Here is a 24,760-nt window from a genome sequence, read left to right as displayed (position 1 = left end):
ATTTTTCTAATATAAGCATTTTATCCTATATGCTTTCCTTTAAGTACTATTTAAACTTCATTTCACAGATTTTGGTGTGTTGTGTTTTAATTTTCATTCTTTTCAAAATATTCTCTAATTCCTCTTGAAACTTCCTCTTTGATCCATGAATATTTTGAACATGTTGTTTAATTTTCAAGTGATTGGAAATTTTCCTATTATATTTTTGTTATTGGTCTTATTGATATATAGTTTCATTCCATTATGGTCAGAGAACATACTTTGCATGATTCAATTCTTTTAAATTTGTTGAGGTCTAATTTATGACACACAGTATGGTCTGTCTTAGTGAATGTTCCATGTGCATTGACAAGAATATTTATTCTGCTGTTTTTGAGTGGAGTGATCTATAAATTCTTATTAGAGTCAGTTAGTTGATGGTGTTTGTAAGTTCTATTCCCTTGCTGATTTTTTTTTGGCTACTAGCTCTATTAGTGAGAGAAAAGTGTTGAAGTCTCCAACTATAATTGCAGATTTGTCTGTTTTTCCTTTAATTTCTGTCAGTTTTTTCTTCATTTATTTTGAAGCTCTGTTTACTAGGTGTACTACACCCTTAGGTTTATTGTGTCTTCTTAGGAGTTGACCTTTATATCAGTTTATACTGTCTTCTTTATTCCTGGTCATTTTATTTGCTCTGAAATCTAGTTTATCTGATTTTGATATAGCCATTCCAGCTTTTTCTTGATTACTCTTTGTATGGTATGTGGTGTGTCTTTTTTCATCCCTTTACTTTTAAGCTACTTATTTCATTATATTTGAAGTGAGCTTGTTATAGACAGCATATAGACTGGTCTTTTTTTAAAATTCAGTCTGACAATCTGTCTTTTAATTGGTGTGTTTAGATTGTTTACATTTAATGTAATTATTGCTATGTTTGGATTTAGATTTTGTTTCTTTGTTTCCCTTTCTCTGCCCTGTTTGGGTTACAATTGACCCCTGAACATCTAGGGGGTTATGGGTGCTGACCCCCCAACATAGTCAAAAATACACGTACTGCTATCTCTCCCTCAAAAACAAAGGAATAGATAAATGACTCACCCAAGGATAAGAAGCTGAAACAGTTTGAATAGAATCAGGACTCAAACCCTAGTTCTTTTGATTCTACATATTGTGCTCTCTAATTGAACACAAACTTTTCCCACACTTAGTTAATTTAAAGATCTTTAAAATGAAAATACATGTCCTATATTTATTGAAAAAAAAATCTGCTTATAAACTGACCTGTGAAATTTAACCCCATGTTGTTCAAGGGAAAACTGTATATGTAATTTTTTAAATTACATTTTAATTTATCTAGGGTGAGTTTGGCCATATATGCCTTTTTTGTGTAATTATCTTTTTAGTAGTTCCTCTAGGGATTAGGTTGCTCTAGATACACTTAACTTTTCATTTTATTTAGAATCAGTATTTTACTACTTCAATAGGAATGTAGAAATTTTACTTCCATATAAGTTTCTTTGTGTTATAGTCTTGAAAATAAATTGAAAATCCTATGTGTTATATTTTTTACTTTTAACTATCAAGTATGTTTTAAAGAACTTAAAAGGATAATAGTCTATTATCTATATTATACTTTTACCATTCTCTTGCTCTTCCTGTATTTATGATGTTCTAAGTTTCTTTCTGATACCCTTTTCTTCTGTTTGAAGTACTTTCTTTAGCAATTCTTTGAGAGAAATTCTGCTGACTATGATTTATTTACCTTAGTTTTCCTTCATCTGATGATGATGTGTTTATTTCACCTTCATTCCCAAAGGATGTTTCCTTGGATATAGAATTCTGGAATGACAGTTCTTTTCTTTCAGCACTTAAAACTGTCAGGCCACTTCTTTCTGTCCTCCATAGTTTCTGATTTAAAAATTTTGTAGTAATTCAGATTGTTCCCTTACTTGTATTGAGTTCTTTTTCTCTAGCTACTTTCAAGAATTTTTATTTGTCTTAAGTTTTTAGCAATTAGAGTGTGATGTGTCTGACCATGGACTTCTCTGGATTAATCCTTGATGGGGTTCTCTCTATTTCTTGAATGTGTAGGTTCATGCCTTTAGCCAAACTAGGGAAGTTTTAAACTATTATTTCTTCAAAAATTTTTTTGGTTCTGCATTTTCTCTCCTCTCAAGGACGTATTGTTGTTCCACAGGTTCCTGAGGCTTGATTAGTTTTTTCCAATTGTTTTTTGCTCTGTCATTCAGATTGGATAAATGCTATTGATTCTGGCTGCTTTTACTATTTCTCCTTATCACCTGTTGGAAGAAGTTTAATTGTGATTATCTTGATGTGATTTTCTTCCAGGCTTATTGAGTTTTTTATCTATGTGTTTACATATTTTTAACCAAATTTGGAAAAATTTTTAGCCATATTTTAAATTAACATTTTAAATTTTTAAAATTAATAATTTTTAATGTACTTTTAAATCTTTCCTTTAAGATTCCAGTTACATGTATATTAAGCTACTTGAAGTCACATAGCTCAATAATGCCCTCTTCCTTTTTTTCAGTCTTTTTTTTCCTCTGTGTTTTGTTTTGGGCAATTTCTAATCCTATGCTTTCAGGTTAATTAGTCTTTTATTCTGCAGTGTCGTAATCTATTTTTAAACCCATCTGGTGTATTTTTGAAAAATCTCAGCTGTTGTATTTTTCTTCTCCTGAAGTTGGATTGGATTCTTTTTTTTTATTGTCTGTATCTCTTTTTGATGTGTTCATACTTTCCTCTACCTTATCGAATACATGAAATGTAGTTATAATGACTTTTTGCAGGCAAAGTGTAAATCCAGTTTCAGTGGTTGGCAAATTTATTACCCATAGGCCAAAACTGGCCTGACATGGTCTAATCTGGCCATACCATTCATTTACATATAGTCTACAGCTGTGCTACAATGGCAGGGTTGAGTAGTTTTAACAGAGACTTTATGACCCGAAAAGTGAAAAAAAATTACTATCTGGCATTTACAGAAAAAAATTTGCTTCAGCGACATTTTAGTCACATAAAAAAAATAGAATGTCAGTCCTCGTGTAGCATTTTTTATTATCAGCCTTCAGTGAACACCAACAGCATAATATTAAGTTCTGTTTTTATAAAGGCAATTCCTGTCTATAAAGACAATGGGGAATGTGGATAAGGTTCATATGGTCCAGGTATGCAGGTGTGCAATGATTTGGTGGCAATAAAATTTGGAAAATCTTAAGTGGCAAAATAGTTAGCACAGCCCCCTCAGTCCAGTGGTTCTTAAACTTTGGCAAGTATCAGATTCACCTGGAAAGCTTGTTAAATCAAGGAACTCTGTCCCCAGAGTTTCTTGATTTAGTAAGTTGAGGTAAGACCTGAGAATATGCATTTTTAACAAGTTCCCAGATTATCCTGATACCACTGGTTGGGACTACACTTTGAAAATCAGTGCTTTAGCCTAATCCTCTGAAATATCAGTCTTCTCTGATAAACTTTTAGCAGAAACTGTATGGTAGTCAATCACCATTGAGGTTCCCTGAAGAGCAGATGGCCTGGTCTTTTGTGGTTTAAAGCTTTCTTGAGGTATAATTTACATAAAATTAACTCACTTTAAGTGTATAGTTTGATTAATTTCAGTAAATTTGTATAGTTGTACACCAGTGCCACAATTCAGTTTTTAAATTCCATCATGATAAAAGTTCCCCCACGATCATTTGCAGTCAGTTTCAGCACTCAGTTTCAGTCTGAGGTAACCAGTGACCTGCTTTCTGTCTGCATGTTTTTACACTTCCTAGAAATTTCATGTAAATGGGATCATATGATATGTAGTCAATGTGTCTGGCTTCTTTCAATTAATATAACATTTTTGAGATTAATCCATGTTGTTGCTTATATTTGTACTTCACTCCTTTTTGTGAGGTAGTGTTCTATAGCATGGACATACTTCATTTTGTTTATCCATTTGGAAGTTGATGGATATTTGGATTTTTTGGTTTTGGTTTTGGCTATTATGAAAAATGCTATTTTGAACATTCATGTACAAGAGATGGCCCATGATTTTGATAAAAAGAAATTATAATATCTAGATGATATTCATGTATCATCCCAGGCTTATATTTGATAAAAAACAACTTTAGGGACTTCCCTGGTGGCGCAGTGGTTAAGACTCTGTGCTCCCAATGCAGGGAGCCCAGTTTCCATCCCTGATCTGGCAACTAGATCCCACATTCATGCCGCAACTAAGAGTTCACATGCCACAACTAAGTGTTCACATGCCACAACTAAGGAGCCCACCTGCCGCAACTAAGGAGCCCACCTGCCACAACTAAGACCCAATGCAACCAAAAAAAATTTTTTTAATGTATTCTTATTTCCTAACTACCTATATTTCTAGTAATTTAATTTTTATATCTACTATATTTTATGTACTTGCAATTGTGTTAACTATTTTTGATAATTTTTTGTCAAAATATTATCATTTTTTAATATTTATTATTTATTTAGTTAGTTATTTTGGCTGTGCCAGGTCTTAGTTGCGGCACGCGGGCTTCTTAGTTGTGGCATGCATGCGGGATCTAGTTCCCTGAACAGGGATTGAACAAGAGCCCCCTGCATTGGGAGCACAGAGTCTTACCCACTGGACCACCAGGGAAGTCCCTGTCAAAATATAAATTGGTATATGGTACGCTATACAAATTTTGTAAAATGTTTCTTTTGAGATAACAAAAGTACTCTATAGATCTTAGTCTTCACAAAATTGGTATATCTGGACTCTTCTTGGTGGGTAAAATTCACACTGAATTAAACCAGGAATAAAATAAATATAAAACTGAAATAAAACGTAACTTTTTAATATGGAAATGTTCAGATAAAAATAAAAGCAGAGAAAACTGTCTAATGAACCCCCATGTACCCATCTCACCTAATTTCAACAATTGTTAATAGTTTGACATTCTTTTTTCATCTGTACCTTGTTCCTCATCTGTTTCTGGTATTGCATATCGAATCTCAAACACCATATTATTTATTCTGTAAATATTTCATTGTATATTGCAAATTTATATATATATATATATATATATTAATTTTCATGGTACCATTATTTCACATAAAATTAGCAATAATTCCTTAATATCATCTACTACCCAGTTTTTGTTTGTTGTTCCTGATTGTCTGAAATATATCTTTTCCTAATTTGTTGGTTGAATCAGGACCAAGCAAGATGCACACATTGCATTTGATTGATAAGACCATTAAGTCACTTTTAATCTATAATCATTCCTCTTCTCTTGTTTTTCCACGCCAGTGATTTGTTGAAGAAAGTGATTACTTTGTCATGCAATTTCTTATGATCCAGATTTATCTGATTGTATCATATGTCCCTTTATCTCCTCTATTTCCTGTGAACTGGTATTTAGATATAGAATAGTTAGTGTATTCAGGACTTTTATATTTCTGATGGCAAGACTATTTCTTAGGAGGAGTTGTTTACTTCCCATTGCATCATATGATGTCTTTCAGGCTCACTTTTAGTGATGTTATGACTGGTCATTGGGTTTAGATGTTATCAGTCTGATCCATTCATCATAAAGTTTCCCTTAACCTTTCTTTTTTTTAAAGGCTTTTTTTCTAGAGCAGTTTTAGGCTCATAGCAAAATTAAGAGGAAGGTACAGAGATTTCCCATTTACTCCCTGATCCCAATTTGCATAGCCGTCACCCATCTGGTGCAAGATGTTGCCTCTTTATAGCAACATCCCACATCAGAGTGGTACATTTGTTCCAATTGATGAGCCTACATTGACACATTGTAGTCACCAAAAGTCCATAGTTCCATTAGCATTTACTCCTGGTGTACATTCTACGGGTTTGGATAAATGTATAATGAGATGTAGCCATCATTATAGTATCAAACATAGTATTTTCACAGCCCTAAAAATCCTCTGTGTTCCACCTGTTCATCTCTCCCTCCCCTCAACCCCTAGAAACAACTGGTCTTTTTATCATCTCCATAGTTTTCCTTTTCCAGAATGTCGAATAGTTGGAATCACCCAGTGTGTAGCCTTTTCAGATTGGATCCCTTCACTTAGTAATAGGCATTTAAGGTTCCTTCATGTCTTTTCATGGTTTGATAGCTCGTTTCTTTTTACCACTGAATAATGTTCCATCATCTGGGTATGTGACAGTTTATTTATCCATTCACCTACTGAAGGATATCCTGCTAGCTTCCAAGTTTTGGCAATTATGAATAAAGCTGCTTTAAACATCCATGAGCAGGTTTTTGTGTGGACATAAGTTTTCAGCTCCTTTGGGTAAGTACCAAGGAGGGCGACTGCTAGATTGTATGGTAAGAGTATGTTTAGTTTTGTAAGAAACTTCCAAACTGTCTTCCAAGGTGGCTGTACCATTTTGCATTCCTACCACCAATGAATGAGAGTTCCTGTTACTCCACATTCTCGCCAGCATTTATTAGTGTTTTCAGTGTTCTAGATTTTGGCCAATCTGATAGGTGTGTAGTAGAATCTCATTGTTGTCTTACTTTGCAAATTCCCTGATGATATCTGATGTGGAGTATTTTCATGTGTTATTTGCCATTTGTATTTCTTCTTTGGTGAAGTGTCTGTTAGGTCTTTGGCCCATTTTCTAATCAGATTTTGTTTTGTTTTGTTTTTTTAATTGATGAGTTTTAAAAGTTCTTTGTATATCTTGGATAATAGTCCTTTATCAGATGTGTCTTTTGCAAATACTTTCTGCCATTCTGTGGCTTGTCTTTTCGTTCTCTTGACAGTGTTGTTCGCAAAGCATAAGGTTTTCATTTTAATGAAGTCAGTATATCAGTTATTTCTTTCATGGCTCGTGAAATCTCTCGTCAACGTTTTACCAAATGCTTTTAGCAGCTACTGATGAATATTCCCCTGGTCCTCTATTTCATTAGAGTTGCAAAATATTCACCTTCCAATTCTATTATTTCTTCTGTATTTCTTAACCTAGAATTCTATAAGGAAGAATTTTTTTTTTATCAACTCTTTGTTTACTCTGGAATTCAATTTTTACAAGAAAGGAAGGATAAATTCTTGTTTATTTCTTTGTATTCAATTTATCATTTTCAGAATAATGAGTTGGTGCCCTAGCAACTCAGAGATATGATTAAGTTTTAAAGTATCATTATGAACTCATGGGGTTTATTTATTTGATGTGCTTAATCCAGTTCAGTCATTGTTTTCACTGGTGATGTCCCCTAAAGTTTGCTGCTATGTTTTCATGAACTATGCTAATATTTTCATTTTTAACTTCATTGCTTTCTGGCTCAAGATTTCCTAGGCTCGTATAATACTTTGTGCTTCAGACTGTTTTTTTTGTTTTTTGTTTTTAAGGAGACTGGATCAGTGGGAAATTGAATTTAGAGACCATAATCTAGATGCTAGGAAGCTTACTTTCTGGGTTGTTACTGCTCCTAGATCTTTGAATATTTCTTTTACAAGGGCACTGGATTTACCATATTTTTCATTGTATGCTCCTACTTTTAACCCCCGAGATTGTATATCTTTTTGCTATACAGAAAAACAGCATTAACACAATTCAGTTAAGTTTATCAGTCATTGGGTGGGGATATACTTTCTTCTAGTCACAGTTGTACAGCCTGGTATACATACGTTAGATTTTGGCCCTTGCTTTCAGGGAAGCACTGAGACTTACTGTTAGCATTTAATGGAATGATATGTAAGAAAATAAATTTTAATTTAATAAATCTAAAAATAAATGGATAAAATGCAGAGGTGGTACAAATAAAGAATTGATTAATTCTGTTGACAGAAGATGTTTAAGGAATGCTATGCATTCCCAGGGAAAGTAACATTTATGCTGGGTATTAAAGGAAGGATATGAGTCTAACTGGGTGTAAAAAGATGAAGGAAAGGGACTTTTAGTTAGAGGAAAAAGCATATGAAAAGATATGAAGCAAGAAAACAGGAACAACAAGTAGGTTGCTATTTGGGGCACCAAGGTTGAAGTGGAGAATGACAATAGATGAGGCAAAATCAGGAAAGTATTATATGCTGTGATAAAAAGCCTATACTTCTCCTATAGGCAGCAGGGAAATGCTGAAAATTTTTAAGTAGAAATGTGAAATGACCTAATTTGCTCCTCAGAATAATCATTCTGGCAACAGTAAAGAAAATGGATTAGGAGGGAAAATGTCAAGACAGAGAGATTAGGTCTTAGAGTGGTAAGTTCACTTTTTGAGTTTACAAACTTGCCTCTAGAATAGTACTTGGCATATAGTAGTAGGTACTCAATAATATCTGTCAAGTGAACAAACGGTTATTGTATGAATCAAAAGAAGTTGATAAGTCTGAAGAAAAACCACATAGAAATAGAGCCTGCATTTTTGACAATACTACTTGATTCATCTGCTTGCTTACTTAGTATTTTATCTTAAGATTTTCACAAACTAAGTAAAACAACCCAATAGAAAAATAGTCAAAAGGATATAAATGGCAAGCTCACGAAAGGGAAAACTGAGTGATGACTATATGAAAATATGCTCAACTTCTCTAATGACCAAAGAAATGCAAATACCTTTTAAATCCCATGAGATGGAAAAAATATTTAAAAGTTTACACAAAACCCAGCCTTGACCAGGATGTTAAATTGTTGGGACATTTACATGCTGCTGCTGGAAGTATAAATTGGTGAAACAACTGTAGAAAACAGGTTGACAATCAGTATTTAGTAAGTCAGAAGATGCACATGCCATTTGACTCAGCATTTCCAGTTCAGATATAAACCCTAGAGAAATGCTCACACCTGTATAAAGATACATGTTCAACAATGTTCATTGCAGCATTATTGATTATACCAAAACTTTGAAAGTAACACAGATGTCTTCAGGAGAATGAATAAATTTTGATATGTGTATAACAGCATGATATTCTGCAGTGAAAATGAATAAGCCAAAGCCGTATGAATAGACCTGAATAATTGTCACAAACAAAATGCTGACTGAAAAAGCCTGCAAAATGATAATATAGTGTGATGCCACTTATATAAAGTTAATTATGCAAAATAATATTATTATATATATACAGTAATAGATAAAAATACCAAATTTAAGAGCCTGGTTATCTCTGAGGAGGAAAAGCAAAATGGGATTAGGAAAGGTTACACAGTGGTCTTTAGCATATTTTTCTTTAAAAAAAAGTCAGAAATAAAGCAAAATTAAAATTTAGTAGGGTAGGTGATATGTAGACAAGTGGTTTTTTAAAATTCTTTCTTATATATTTGAAATATTTCTGATGAAAAAATCCTCTGAGAATAGAGAATTTCAGAATTATCCTTGTTCTCAAAGTAAAATATTTTTCTAGCACCTAAATCCTTTTAACAGCTTTTTATTTTGCAGATTTGACTGATGAATTAGCTCAGAAGTTATTTGATGTTTCAGAAATATCTTCAGCAACAATGGCCTGTTCATTACCCACAGCAGTTCCAGAATCTCCTAGAATTTATCCTGCAAGGACACCCAAAACACCTCGAACACCTGGATTACAAGATCCAAACAAAACACCAAGATTTTATCCTGTTGTTAAAGAACCCAAAGCCATTGATGTAAAGGTACGCAAAACACCAGGAATATAAAGCCTGCCGTTTGTATACTTCAGCATTACAAAATGATACTTTTTTAGTTTCTATCACAATAAAAATAATGTATATTTTAGACTGCAAGAATTCATTAAAAAATGATATTTTACCATAGCGATGTCTTCTCAGGTTAAGGAATAACTTCTTTACAATGGGTAGTGTTAATTAAAGACGATCAGAAGGTGTAATGAGGAATCATTCTAAGTTGTATTTTTTTGAATCCTTGTGTTGAAACCTAGCAAAGGGCCTTGTGAAGTTTTGTAACTTGTATGTGACATATTTGAGTTTTGTGACTTCATATGATTTCATAATGTGTCATCCACCATATGAAAATGTTTGAGTTGGTTTACAGTCAGAGGGTTTTTTTAATTGATTTGTGAGGTTCACACTACTGAAGGTAATTGCAATGTTTGACTTCTTTTTCCTTAGAGTCCAAGAAAGAGAAAAACAAGACATAGTACAAATCCCCCTCTCGAGTGTCATGTTGGTTGGGTAATGGATTCCAGAGATCACGGGCCAAGAACATCCTCTGTCAGGTACTGTATTTGTCAAACATTGCTTTGTTCTTGATTTTAACTTTGTTGAAAACAGTACTAATTAGATATTTGGGAACATTTAAGAATTAATATGTTAGCAAATTAATAGAACAAGAAAATAGTAAAAAGAAGCCAAAGAAGGGGAAATAAGTGGGACAGTTTTACAATAAGTATATTAAGGAATGATTCAGTAGGACAGTTGTTTTTTTTTTTCCTTTTAAAGTAATTTTCACAAATGTGTGCTCTTCGATTAAAAATATTTAGGTCTATTAAAGTTATTATCTTTGGAAAGATTCCAGATTTTTTGTAGCATAGTAGGTTCTTAGTGAGTTAATGTGCTAAACAATCTACGCAAAACTACGTAAAGGATATGGAAATAAAACACATTAATATTTTGGAATTTTTCCTTTGGGGGAAATAATTTAGATTAGCTGGTTATTAGCAGTAAGTGGTTTGTCTTTTAGTTTTTAATTTAAAAAAGAAAGACTATTATTTACCTCAAAAGAGATGACAGAGCAAACCTTTTACAATGCCAGTTAAGTGTATTATAAAAGTATGGTTATGTTTTGTCCTGTAGAGTGGATGCAGAGGTGATTTTACTAATTGCTTTGTGTTTCTTGAAAACCTATCTTGTGTTTGTATAGATATTTTCAGACTAATTATCTGATCAGCTTTCTAATTGGAAAATGAGCTTTAGGAAAAAGTGCTTTTTGACTGGTTAAGGGAAGGATTAGTTAGTTTCATTCAAAGAAAAGCTAGAGAGTGTATCATGATCTGAAAATCTCCAAGTATGTCTTTCCAGGGATGTTAATTTGTTTCTTTTACATTTTGTTCTCATTAGGTATATTTTCCTTAAAAGATAAAATGTGTATATGTTCTTCTTGCACACCTATTGTATACGAATAGTTATTTTGTATTCTAAGTCATTTTGAGAGTTTGTTTCTTTTATTTATTTATTTTTATCAGAGCAGTATATTTAGAGATCAGTAGATAATGGTGAAAAATGTTGCACTGATATGTAGCAGGGAACAAGGCAGGTACAGTCCCTGCCTTTCTGGAGCTTAATTCAGAGATGACAGGCAAGTATGAAGTTACAATAATGAGGGGTGGATTTTGTTTGCCAGCTTGTCTTTTAGAGGAGTTGTAGCTACACAGCAGACTTGAGTGGGAGGTACACAGAGCTCCCGGTACCCTCTGCATACCCTGCCTCCCCCACTGTAAGCAGTCATATCTTTGACCATCTACATTAATGTCAGTGCTGGCAGTGTCTTATATTCTGTTTGTCTCATCTGTTCTTTGTTCTTTTCTCCTACTTTCTTTTGGATCAGCTTAGTTTTTGTAATGATTCTATTTTATCTCTACTATTGTCTTCTTGTTGTATCTCTTATTTTTTACTGGTCTTCTAGGGTTTATAATATACGTTTGAAAATATAATCTATTTTCAAGTAATATATCATTACACGTATAGGATAAGAACCTTACTGCAGTAAAGTTCCTTTTCCTACCGTCCTTTCTGCTATATTTTGTTATTATTTTTCTTTAGACAATTATCTTTTAAAACAATTAACATGAAAAAAAGGAATTTTAAATGTATTCTCATTTTTACCATTTGCAATGCTCTTCGTTTCTTAAACACTTCTTGCGCAGGTCTATTGGCAATGAATTCTGTTAGCTTTTGTTTATCAGGAAAAGGTTTCTTTTTTTTCATTTTGAAAGATATTTTCATTGAGCATAGAATTCTATGACGGATCTAGGTATGAATTCAGATTCATGGCTCATTCTGTTTGTAATGAATTTTAAGCATCAAAAGTGATATGGTTTAGTGAAATCGTTTTCAAACCTTTTTGTCTAAGGACCTCTTTATCCTTTTAGTTATTGAGGACCTCAAAGAGCTTTTGTTTATGGGAGTTATATAATGTAAAAATTAAAAATTAAACTGAATTGAGTTTAAAAGTAAAACTGAAAACAATTAAATATTTATTCATTTAAAATAATAATAAATGTATTACATATTAACATAAATGACATATTTTTATGAAATATAATTATATTTCTCAAAACAAAAAAATTCCTGAATAGAGTGGCATTGTATTAAAGTTTTGCATATTTGTTTAATGTTTTCGCTTTATATTAGATAACTGGATTCTCATATGTTTCTATATTCAATCTTATAATTTGTTTTTTTATTGTTGAAGTAGAGGAATAAAATCCAAGAAAGGGAGGAGTATTTTAATAGCCTTTTCAGATAATTGTAGGTATTCTTCTTTGATATTATACTAAAGCTGAACAAGTGGTAATTTTTTAAAAGTTAGTTGCAGTGTAGAATCTAAACCATATATAAGTGACCTTCTTCTACTCAGTGAATTTTTCATACTCTGTTACATTAAAAGCCATTGGACTTCTTCCACTTTGAATGGCTCTTTTTGTCTATGCATGCATTTGTAACATCATGAATTGGTCATTTGGAAAAATTGATTAACTGAGTTATGCGGGCTTTTAAATGATGACACATCTCAGAATAAAATTTTAAAAAAATTACATTAAAAAAAATAACCACTAAGGAGAGTAATGTCAGGAAGATGGCAGAATGGGAAGAAACAGGAATCTGTCTCACCACTTAGACAACAACTGTATCAGCAGAAACTGTCTGCATTGACTATTTTGGAACTCTACAGTCTATCTGAACACTTAAAGCTTCCAGGGGAAAGCGTGTCTGATAAATTGTTAATATTCGTTGATATCAGCCTTTGGTGTAGTAGCGGCCATCTCCCACTGCCCCAGCCCTGTGACAGGCATTTGGGAAGATGGCAACCCACACCTCTGGTGTGGCTTGCTGGATCCAAAGTAGGCAATAAGGACCTTGTCCTCCAAATATTGGAGTTCTGTGTTGACTGCTAACTGCCTCTGGTCAACAAGGTACAGACACAGAGTCCGGTAGCCATTGTTTCATCCCCACTGTCTGAATGTCCTTTTTTTTTTTTTTTTTTCTTTTTTTCAAAAACAACCACTAATAGAGGGAAATTTAGAAAATTACCACCCATGCCCAAGGAAAGATGTGGAAAAAAACCTAAGGAGACTTTAAGCTTTTACCTCAGGCTTATCCCAGCACAGAAGCAGCCTACAATAGCTGAAAAAAAACAGCAAACCCTGGGGAAAAGGGAGAATTTGATTTCCAGAGTTACCACATTATAAGATTCAAATCTTCATTGTTCAACGAAAAAATCACAAGGCTTACAAAGAAATAAGAAAGTATGGGCCATTTGAAGGAACAAAACTAATTGACAGAAAATGTACCTGATGAAGCCTGGGTTCCATTCTTTCTAAACGAAGTCTTTAAAACAGCTGTTTTAAGGATACTCAAAGAGGTAAATAAATGAAGATATAGACAAAGATAGCAAAACAATGTATGAAGAAAACAAGATTATCAATAGAGATAGAAATTATACAAAGGAACCAGAAAGGAATTCTGGAGATGAAAATACAATAACTAAAATGAAAAATACACCAGAAGGCTCAAAAGCAGATTTCATCAAACAGAAGAAAGAGGAAAGAATCAGTAGACTTAAAGATGGAACAATTTGAATTATCAAGTCTGAGGAATAGAAAGAAAGAAGAAAAAACTAGCAGTGTCTAAGGGATCTGTAGGACACATGAACTAGCCTAATACACACATTGTGGGAATCTCAGAAGGAAAAGAGGAAAAAGGGGGCAGGAAGAATATTTGAAAGAATAGTGGCTCCCAATTTGATGAAATACATGAATCTGCAAATCTAATACGCTTAATGAACTTGAAGTAGGATAAACCCAAAGAGACTCACATTAAGACACTAATCAAACTGTTGAAAACCAAAGACAAAGAGAGAATCCTGAAAGCAGCAGGAGAGAAGAGACTCATCACATACAAGAGGTCCTTAGTAAATGTATCAGGCAGTTTCTCAGAGGCCAGAAGTCAGTAGACTGATATATTCAAAGTGCTGGGGGGAAAAACCCCATCCACTGAGAATTCCTTATCTGACAAAACTGCCCTTCAAAACTGAGGGAGACATTCAGAGATAAACAAAGCCTGAGGGAAAAGAAAAGGAAACAAAAGACATATTGAATTAGAAAGAAGAAATAAAACTGTCTTTGTTCACAGATGACATGATTGTATTTGTAAAAAGTCATAAATAATTAACAAAAACTCCTGGAACTAATAAGCAATTACATCAAGGTTGCAGGATATATGGTTAATATACAAAAGTCAATCACTTCCCTGTGTAACAACAATGAACTAGTAGAATTTGAAATTAATTAAGCAAACTACTGTTGGACTTCCCTGGTGGCACAGTGGTTAAGAATCTTCCTGCCAATGCAGAGGACACAGGTTCAAGCCCTGGTCTGGGAAGATCCCACATGCCACGGAGCAACTAAGCCTGTGTGCCACAACTACTGAGCCTGTGCTCTAGAGCCTGTGAGCCATAGCTACTGAGCCTGCATGCCACAACTACTGAGCCCGTGTGCCACAACTACTGAAGCCTGCGCCCCTAGAGCCCATGCTCTGCAACAAAGAGAAGCCACTGCAATGAGAAGCCCACGCACCGCAACAGAGTAGCACCTGCTCGCCGCAACTAGAGAAAGCCCGTGCGCAGCAATGAAGACCCAACGCAGCCAAAAATAAATAAATAAAATGTTTAAAAAGAACAAAATACTATTTACATTATCACCCCCCCAAAAGAAATAGGTATAAATCTAACAAAATATGTACAAGATCTGTATGAGGAAAACTGCAAAACTCTGATGAAAGGAATAAAAAAACTAAATAAATGGAGATACACTCCATGTTCATGGATAGAAGACTCAATATTGTCAAGATGTCAGTTCATCCCAACTTGATCTACATATTCCATACAATTCCAATAAAAAATCCCAGGAAGTTATTTTGTGGATATTAACAAAATGATTCTTAAATTTATATGGAGAAGCAAAAAACCCAGAATAGCCAACATAATTAAAAAAAATTTTTTTTTAATTTTTCCCTTTGTTTATTTATTTTTTTAAATTGGAGTATAATTGCTTTACAATGTTGTGATAGTTTCTGCTGTACAATGAAGTGAATCAGCTGTATGTATACCTATATCCCCTCCCTCTTGGACCTCCCTCCCACCCCCCCATCCCACACATCTACGTCGTCACAGAGCACTGAGCTGAGCTTCCTATGCTTTATAGCATGTTCCCGCTATCTATTTTACACATGGTAGTGTATATATGTCAATCCTAATCTCCCAATTCGTCCCACCCTCCCCTTCCCGCCCTGTGTCCACCTGTCCGTTCTCTCTGTCTGTGTCTCTATTCCTGCCCTGCAAATAGGTTCATCTGTACCATTTTTTCTAGATTCCACATATATGCATTAATATATGATATTTGTTTTTCTCTTTCTGGCTTACTTCACTCTGTATGACAGACTCTAGGTCCATCCACAAATAACCCAGTTTTGTTCCTTTTTATCAGAATAGCCAACATAATTTTTAAGGAGAAGAACTAAGTTAGAAAATTGATACTACCTGCCTTCACTGTAAAGCTACAGTGATCAAGACAGTGTGGTGTTGGTGGAAAAATAGACAAATAGATGAATGGAACAGAATGGAGAGCCCAGAAATAGATCCACATAAATATAGTCAAATGGTCTTTGACAAAGGAGCAAAGATAATCTTTTAAACTAATGGTGCTGGCACAGTTGGACATTCACATGCAAAAATTAAGTCTAGACATAGATCTTACACCCTTCACAAAAGATAACTCAAAATGGATCACAGACCTAAACGTAAAACACAAAACTATAAAACTCCTAGAAGATAACAGGAGAAAATCTACCTGATCTTGGATTGGGTGGTGACTTATTAGATATGACACCAAAAGCAAAATTTGAGAAGGAAGAAATCAATAAGCTGGACTTCATTAAAATGAAAAACTTTTGCTCTGTGAGCAACACTGTCAAGAGGATGGAAAGACAAGCCCCAGAATGGCAGAAAGTATTTACAAAAGACACATCTGATAAAGGACTATTATCCAAAATATACAAGGAACTCTTAAAACTCAACAACAACAACAAACCTGATTAGAAAATGGGCCAAAGACGAACAGACACTTCACCAAAGAAGATATATAAATGGCAAATAAGCACATGAAGATAGTCCACATCATATTATCAGCAGGGAATTGCAAAGTAAGACAATGGTGAGATTCTACTACATACCTATTAGAATGGCAAAAATCCAGAACACTGGCAACACTAATAAATGCTGGTGAGAATGTGGAGTAACAGGAGCTCTCATTCATTGATGGTAGGAATGCAAAATGGTACAGCCACCTTGGAAGACAGTTTGGAAGTTTCTTACAAAACTAAACATACTCTTACCATATAATCTAGCAGTCGCCCTCCTTGGTACTTACCCAAAGAAGCTGAAAACTTATGTCCACACAAAAACCTGCTCATGGATATTTAAAGCAGCTTTATTCATAATTGCAAAAACTTGGAAGCAGCCAGATCATCCTTCAGTAGGCAAATGGATAAACTGTGGTATATTCAGACAATGGAATATTATTCAGTGGAAAAAAGAAGTGAGCTATCAAACCATGAAGAGACATGGAGGAACCTTAAATGCACATTACTAAGTGAAGGGATCCAATCTGAAAAGGCTACACAGTGTAAAATTCCAACTATTCGACATTCTGGAAAAGGAAAACTATGGAGGTGATAAAAAGACCAGTTGTTGTTTCTAGGGGTTGGGGGGAGGGAGAGATGAACAGGTGGAACACAGGATTTTTCGGGAGGTGAAAATACTGTGTATGATACTATAATGATGGCTACATCTCGTTTTACATTTGTCCAAACCCGTAGAATGTCCAACACCAAGAGAGAACGCTAATGTAGCTATGGACTTTGGGTGATTATGATGTGTCAGTGTGGGTTTGTCAATTGTAACAAATGTACCACTCTGATGGGAGATGTGCTGGATGTTGATAGTGGGGGAGGCTGTTGTGTGGGGAGCAAGGCATGCAGATGGTATGAGGGAGCTCTCTATACCTTTCACGCAATTTGCCGTAACCCTAATACTCCTCTAAAAGATAAAGTCTTTATACCAAAAAAAAAAAAAAAAAAAAATCTGAAAGAGTTCATTACCACTAGATCTGCCCAGCAAGAAATGCTAAAGATAGTCCTCAGTTTGAAATGAATGGACACTAGACAGTAACATGAAGCCATCTGAAGAAAGAAAGAACTTTGGTAAGAGTTTTGTTGTAATTTAATTTGTAACTCCATTTTTTACTTTATATGTTACTTAAAAGACAAATGCATTAAAAAAATTACTAATCTATGTTGTTGGGTATATAGTGTATAAAGATGTAATTTATGACATCAGTAACAGAAAGTGGGGAACAGAGGTGTATAAGAGCAGAGTTTTTGTTAAGTGTAATCCTCATGATAACCACAAAGAAAATATCTATAGAATATATGTAAAAGGAAATGAGAAGGGATCAAAATATTTTATTCAAAAGGAAAAGAAACAACACAAAAGTTAGGCAATAAGAGAGGAAAGGAGGGACAGCAAATCTATAAGGCATATAGAAAACTAATAACAAAATGGCAGGTCCTTCCTTACCGGTAAGTACTTTAAATATGAATAGATTGCATTTTCCAATCAGAAGGCAGAGATTGGCAGAATGGATTAAAAACATGATCCAACTATATACTGTCTACAAGAGACTCATGTTAGATTCAAAGACACAAATAGATTGAAAGTGAAAAGATGCAAATTTAAGAGAGCTGGGGTGGCTATTTTAATATCAAACAAAATACACTTTAAATCCAAAAAGATTACAAGAGGTAAGGACATTATATATTAATAGAAGTTTCATTATAAATATTTATGTAACTAATAACAGCCCCTCGGGAGTTATATGAAGCAAAAATTGACAGAATTGAGAGGAGAAATAAATAGTTCTACAAGAATAGTTGGAGATTTCAATACCCTGATTTCAATAATGCATAGATCAACTCAACATAAGATGATTAACAAAATAGAGGACTTGAGCAACATAATAAGCCAATTAGACCTAACAGACATTTATAGAATATTTCACCCAGCAATAGAAGAATACAAATGCATAAGTACACGTGGGACATTCTCCACAATAGATCATATGTTAGGCCGTAACAGAAGTTTCAATAGATTTTAAAAGAAATGTCACACAAGGTATCTTCTCTGACCACAGTGGGATGATGTTAGAAATCCCTAACAGAAGGAAAACGAAAATTCACAAATATGTGGAAATTAAACAACACATTCTTAAGTACCCCATGGGTCAAAGAAGAAATTGCAATGGAAATTAGAAAATACAGTTGGCCCTCCATATCCATGGGTTTCGCATCCATGAAGGGTTCTGTAACCAATCCTCCATGAATACCGAGGGATGACTGTACTTAGAGATGAATGAAAGTGGAAACACAGCATACCACATCTTATGGGGTGCAGGAAAATTATAGATATAAAAAGAAGAGAAAAAAAGAGAAAAGAAGAGAAATCACATTTAAAAAGAAGAGAAATCACAAATCAGTAGCCTAACATTTTACCTTAAGGAATTCAAAAAGGAAGAGCAAACTAAAAACAAAGATAGCAGAGGGAAAGAAATATTAAAGATTAGAGTAAAAATAAACAATATAGAGAAGAGTAAAACAGTAGAGAAAATCAGTGAAATCAAAAGTTGGTGCTTTAAGAAGATCAACAAACTGACAAGCCTTTCTTTAGCTAGACTGCCAAGGGAAAAAAAGAAGATACAAGTAACTAAAATCAGAAATGAAAATGGAGACATTACTACTGACCTTATAGAGATAGAAGGGATTCTAAGAGAATACTATGAACAAATTACTATACATCAACAAATTAGGTAACCTAGAAGGAATGCATAAATTCCTTGAAACATATAAATTACCTAAACTGATTCAATAAGAAATAAAAGATTCGACCCACCTATAAGAAGTAAAGAGATCAAATCAGGAATCAAAAATCCCTAACAAAGAAAGTTCTGGGCCAAATTGCTTCACTAGTAAGTTCTACCAAATAGTTGAAGAAGAATTAACACTAACTCTCTTCAGACTCCTTCAAAAAATTGAAGAGAAGGGAATACTTATTCTCTGAGGCCTGCATTACCCTAATACCAAAACCAGATAAAGATATCACAAGAAAATAAAATTATATGCCAGTATCCCTATGAATATAGATGCATATGTCCTCAACAAAATATTAGCAAATGAAATCCAATAGCATAATAAAAGGATTATTCACCATGGCAAGTGGGATTTATCCCAGTAGTACAAGAGTGGTTCAATACAAGAAAATCAACATTATACATCATATTAATAGAACTAAGGGAAAAACTACATAATCATATCAATTGATGTAGAAAAGGACAAAATCCAACATCCTTTTATGATTAAAACCTCTTAGAAAACTAGGACTAGAGGGAAAATTCCTCACATGAAAAAAGCATTTATGAGAAACCCATGGCTGGCATTATACTCAATGGTGAAAGACTGAAAGCTGTCTCCCTAAGATCAGGAACAAGACAGGGATACACGCTTTTGCCATTGGTATTCAGTGTTGTGCTGGAAGTCCTAGCCGGAACTAATAGAGAAGAAAATGAAAGAAAAGACATCAAATATGAAAGGAAGAGGTAAATCTATCTCTAGTCACAAATAATATGATTCCATAAATAGGAAATTCCAAAGAATCAACAAGAAAGAAACTGAAGCTAATAAACAAATTAGGCAAAGTTGCACTGTACAAAATACACATAAATCAGTTGTGTTTCTATATGCAGCATTGAACGATTTGAAAAGGAAATTAAGAAAGCAATTCTATTTACATTAGCATCTAAAAATTAAATACTTAGGAATAAATCTAACCAAGGAGGTGAAAGACTTATACACTGAAAACTACAAAACACATTGCTGAAAAAATTATAGGAGACCTAAATAAATGGAAAGACAATCCATTTTCATGGATAGGAAGACTTAACATTGTTAAGACATTATTACAATCCAAAGTGATCTATAGATTCAACACAATCCCTACAAAAATTCCAGTAGCCTTTTTCACAAAAATGGAAAAGCTGCTCCTCAAATTTACATGGAATTGCAAGGAGCCCTGAAAAGCCCAAATGACCTTAAAAAGAAGACTAAAACTGGAGGACCAACACTTCCCAACTTTGAAAGTTACTACAAGGCTACAATAATTAAAACAGTATGGTCTTGGCATAAGGACAGACGTATAGACCAATGGAATAGAGAGTCTAGAAATAAACTCTGTCATATATGGTCAGTTTATTTTCTACAAGGGTGCTGAGACTGTTCAGTGAAGGAGAGGGTCATCTTTTTAACAGATGGTGCCGGGAAAACTGGATATCCAGTGTGTGAAAGGATGGGATCCATACTTTATACCAGATACCAAAAAATTAAAATGGATCAAAGATCTAAACTTAAGAGCTAAAACTATGAAACTCTTAGAAGAAAATGTAGGGGAACATCTTTATGACCCTAGATTTGACAGTGGTTTCTTGAGCATGACACCAAAAACACAGACAATAAAAGAGAAAAATTGATAAATTTTACTTCATCATAATTACGAACTTTTGTGTATCAAAGGAAACTATCAGAGTGAAGAGACAACCTACTGAATAGGAGAAAATATTTGCAAATTATATATCCGATAAGGGGTTGATATTCCAAATATACAGAAGTCTTCCAAAAAACCCAATTCAAAAATTGGGAAAGGATTTGAATAGCATTTCTCCAGAGAAGATATACAAATGGCCAATAAACCCATGAAAATGTGTGCAATATCATTAATCATTAGAGAAATGCAAATCAAAAACCACAATGAGATACCTCTTCATACCCATTAGGATGGTGTTATGGACTGAATTGTCTCTCTGAAATTATATGCTGAAACCTTAACCCCCCTGCTTGACTGTATTTGAGATAGGGCCTTTAAGGAGATAATTAAGGTTAAATGAAACCATAACGATGGGGCCCTAATCTGACCTTGTAAGAAGAGGAAGAGACACCAGAGATCTCTCTCTTTCTGCGTGTAGACAGAGGAAAGGCCATGTGAGGACACAATGAGAAGGTGGTTCTCTGTAAGCCAAGAAGAGAGGCCTCCCCAGAAACCAACACTGCTGGCACTATGATCTTGGACTTCTAGCCTCTAGAACTGTGAGAACATAAATTTCTATTGTGTAAGCCATCCAGTCTGTGGTATCTTGTTATGGCAGCTGAGCTGACTAATACAGATATGTATAATAAAAAAACTGAAAGCAAATGTTTTTGTGGATGTGGAGAAATTAGAACCCTGTGCATTGCTCTTGGAAATATAAAATGCTGCAGCCATTGTGGAAAACAGTTTGGCATTTTCTCAAAATGGTAAAACATAGAACTAACACATGACCCAGCTATTTGACTCCTAGGTATATATCCAGAAGAATTGAAAAGAGGGAGTTGAACAGATATTTTTATGCCATGTTTATAGCAGCATTATTCATAATAGCCAGAAGGTGGAAACAACACTAGAGTCCATCAGCGATGACTAGATAAACATAGTAGGTATATACATACAATGGAATATGATTCAGCCATATAAAAGAATGAAATTTTGATTTCAGCTTCAACATGGATGGACCTTGAGAACATGCTTAGTGATATAAGGCAGACTGAGAAGGATGAATATAGTATGCTTCCACTTATATGAGGTACCTAGAATAGTCAAAGACAAAGTAAAATAGAGGTTACTGGGGACAGCAGGGAAAGGGAAAGAGTTATTCATTATTTAATGGATAGAGTTTTTGTTGGGGATGATAAAGAAGGTTTTGGTAGAGGTAGTGGTAAGAGTTATATAACATTGTGAATATTTAATGCTGATAAGTAGTACACTTAAGAATGGCTAAAATTACAAATATCATATATATTTTACAACACACACAAACTCCTAAAAAATAACCCAGCACTGATTTCATTAGATAAGTGTTTAGGTATGAGTGGGAATTACTAGGCTCATGGTGACAAATACAGAGTTTCCAAAATTCTTATTTTTGCATGAAAGCTCGAATTTTTCCTGAACATTACAGACTGATTTTGTTCATTTTCAAGGAAATGTCTGACACAAAACAAAGCCTGAATAACCATAATTTGTTGGCTAGTCTTCTAATTAAAAATGGTATTCCATGAAAAAAAGAGTTCAGCTCACAATTTTATCGCATGAGTGCTTTAAGACAACTGTTGTAGTTAGTACTGCTGTAACAAATATGCCGTAGGCTGGGGAGCTTAAACAACAAACATTTATTTCTCACAGATCCAAGATTAAGGTGCCAACAGATCCCATATCTGGTGAGGGCCTGCTTCCTAGTTTGCAGATGGCCATCTTGTTGTATCCTCACATGGCAGAGAGCAGAGAGAGAAGAAGGAAGCTCTCTTGTGTCTGCTCTCATAAGGGCACTTATCCCACTCATGAGAGCTCTACTGTCATGACTTATTTATGTCCTAGTACCGTCACATTGGGGGTTAGGAATTCAACAAACATTTAGTCCATAACAACAGCCATCATATTTTGATATGCTGCCAAAGTGCTTTTCTCCCCCTAATTGTTATAAAAAACACATAGCATGAAATATTCACCATCTTAACCATTTTTAGGAGTACAGTTCAGTAGTGTTAAGTATATTCACGTTGTTGTGAAATATCTCCAGAATGTTCTCATTTTGCAAAACTAAAGCTTCTGTCCCATTTTGTCACACATAATGAGACGTACTCAAGTATTGAGATTTCATAAAGTTAATTTTTTTTTTTTTTGCTTCATCAAGGAACTCTTAAGGTGAAACTGGCATTAAAAATTTTTTTCAAGTACATAGCAGTGAATAATATAACCACTAGTAAGTAAAGTTTGGTGCCACTGCCTCAGTTTGCATCAGCAGTTTTATACACCATTGTTTAGTACTATCAGTACAAATGTAAACACAGTGAAGAGGGCAAATAATGTCTAAGTATTGTTGTCAAAATAGTTTTGACCTTGCAGACTTTCTGAAAGGTTCTTGGGAACCCCTCCAAGCATCTACAGACCACACATTGAGAATCACTGATTTAGAGCAGTCTTAGGAAGATCATTTTGGTGGCAACACAGAGGAGGGAGATTGAAAAAACAAGGAGACCAATTAGTTCAAGTGAAAGAGGAGGAAAACCTCAATTTGAATAACAGAGTGAAGATGAAAAGGAAAAGATAGATATAGGCGAAATTTCAGAAGTGAAATTGATTTACAGAATTACAGGTATGTCTTTAGGATAATGAAAATATTGCCTTTGTGCCAGATTTTATCCACTTATTCAATTTATATCATTAACCTAATTACTCATGAAAATTGAAAATTTCCCCAGTACTATAAGAAAAAAACAAATATAAACTAAATTAATAATGGATCTGGAGGAGAAGAGTAAGCTAGCTAGTCAGTTATCTGCTTCTACTTATTGTTTTAGTTTGAGAATTTATGACCATGTCCTTTATCAACTTCTGAATTTACCCATGTGTTGAACATAGATAGCAATTCATATGTAGATCTGTGTATCATTAGTTTAGGAGAGTTTTGGGGACTAGTGCCTTTTCCACTGCTTAGACTCTCAGTAAACAAGTAGTACAAATTGGTTTAAACACTTGGTTCTTGATATTTCAGTTTGAAGGCTTTTTTCCCCTTCCTCAAACAGCAGTTCAAATGCTTCGCCTTCAGAAGGTGCACCACTAGTATGTACTCCTCATTCATTCCCAAAGTTCCAGCACCCTTCTCATGAACTTTTGAAGGAAAATGGCTTTACCCAACAAGTGTACCACAAGTATCGTAGAAGATGCCTAAGTGGTAAGAGCCTTCCTTTATATAGCTATCTTTAAAATTAAAACATAATTCTAAAAAATTCAAATTGTGACGTTTAATATCAGGTTAAAATAGTCTTTTGTTATAATTGGCTTAAGTAAATGTGTTTATATATATTCTTTATTCATGTATTTTGTAGCTTAGACACATTAGGAAATAAAACTTACTATATTCTTGTTACTGTTGACAAATGCTTAAATTTGAGCAGTGAGTCAGAAAATGGATTATTTGTTCTTTGTTTAAAAGAAACCCAATTGGGTATTAATATGTTTCAGCTTTCTTTATTTTACCTTATGTAAAACGTCTGCTGTTTTGACTTTTTCCAGAGAGAAAACACTTGGGAATTGGCCAGTCCCAAGAAATGAATACCCTCTTTCGTTTCTGGTCCTTTTTCCTCAGAGATCACTTCAATAAAACAATGTATGAGGAATTTAGACAACTTGCTTGGGAAGATGCAAAAGAAAATTACAGGTCAAATATTTTCTCATATTTTTACACTTGGAGGGAATTTTTTAAAAATACTAAAAACTAGTACGGAAGTAGCCTGATTTTGAACTGTGAAAGTACCACGTGATAACTGGGAGAAGGACTGTGTTAGTTTTCTATTGCTGCATAGCAGATTACCCCAGAACGCAGAAGCTTAAAACAACAAACATTTATTAGT

At 34.1% G+C, this 24,760-nt stretch overlaps 1 protein-coding gene across 1 annotated transcript in view; it reads left to right on the top strand.

The window, feature by feature from the left end:
- The window catches only part of LARP1B (La ribonucleoprotein 1B), a 129,802-nt gene that overhangs the window by 97,291 nt on the left and 7,751 nt on the right, over positions 1-24,760 (top strand). The window contains exons 13-16 of the mRNA XM_061191986.1: positions 9,378-9,589; positions 10,046-10,152; positions 23,933-24,081; positions 24,423-24,567. Of these exons, the coding sequence (XP_061047969.1) occupies positions 9,378-9,589; positions 10,046-10,152; positions 23,933-24,081; positions 24,423-24,567 (613 nt within the window). The remainder of the gene's footprint in view (positions 1-9,377; positions 9,590-10,045; positions 10,153-23,932; positions 24,082-24,422; positions 24,568-24,760) is intronic.

The sequence above is a fragment of the Eubalaena glacialis genome, chromosome 5 (genome assembly GCF_028564815.1).
Source record: "Eubalaena glacialis isolate mEubGla1 chromosome 5, mEubGla1.1.hap2.+ XY, whole genome shotgun sequence".
In the NCBI taxonomy this organism is placed as follows: domain Eukaryota; kingdom Metazoa; phylum Chordata; class Mammalia; order Artiodactyla; family Balaenidae; genus Eubalaena; species Eubalaena glacialis.
Note: the sequence above shows the minus strand (reverse complement) of the source record. Positions and strands in the feature narration are given on the sequence as shown.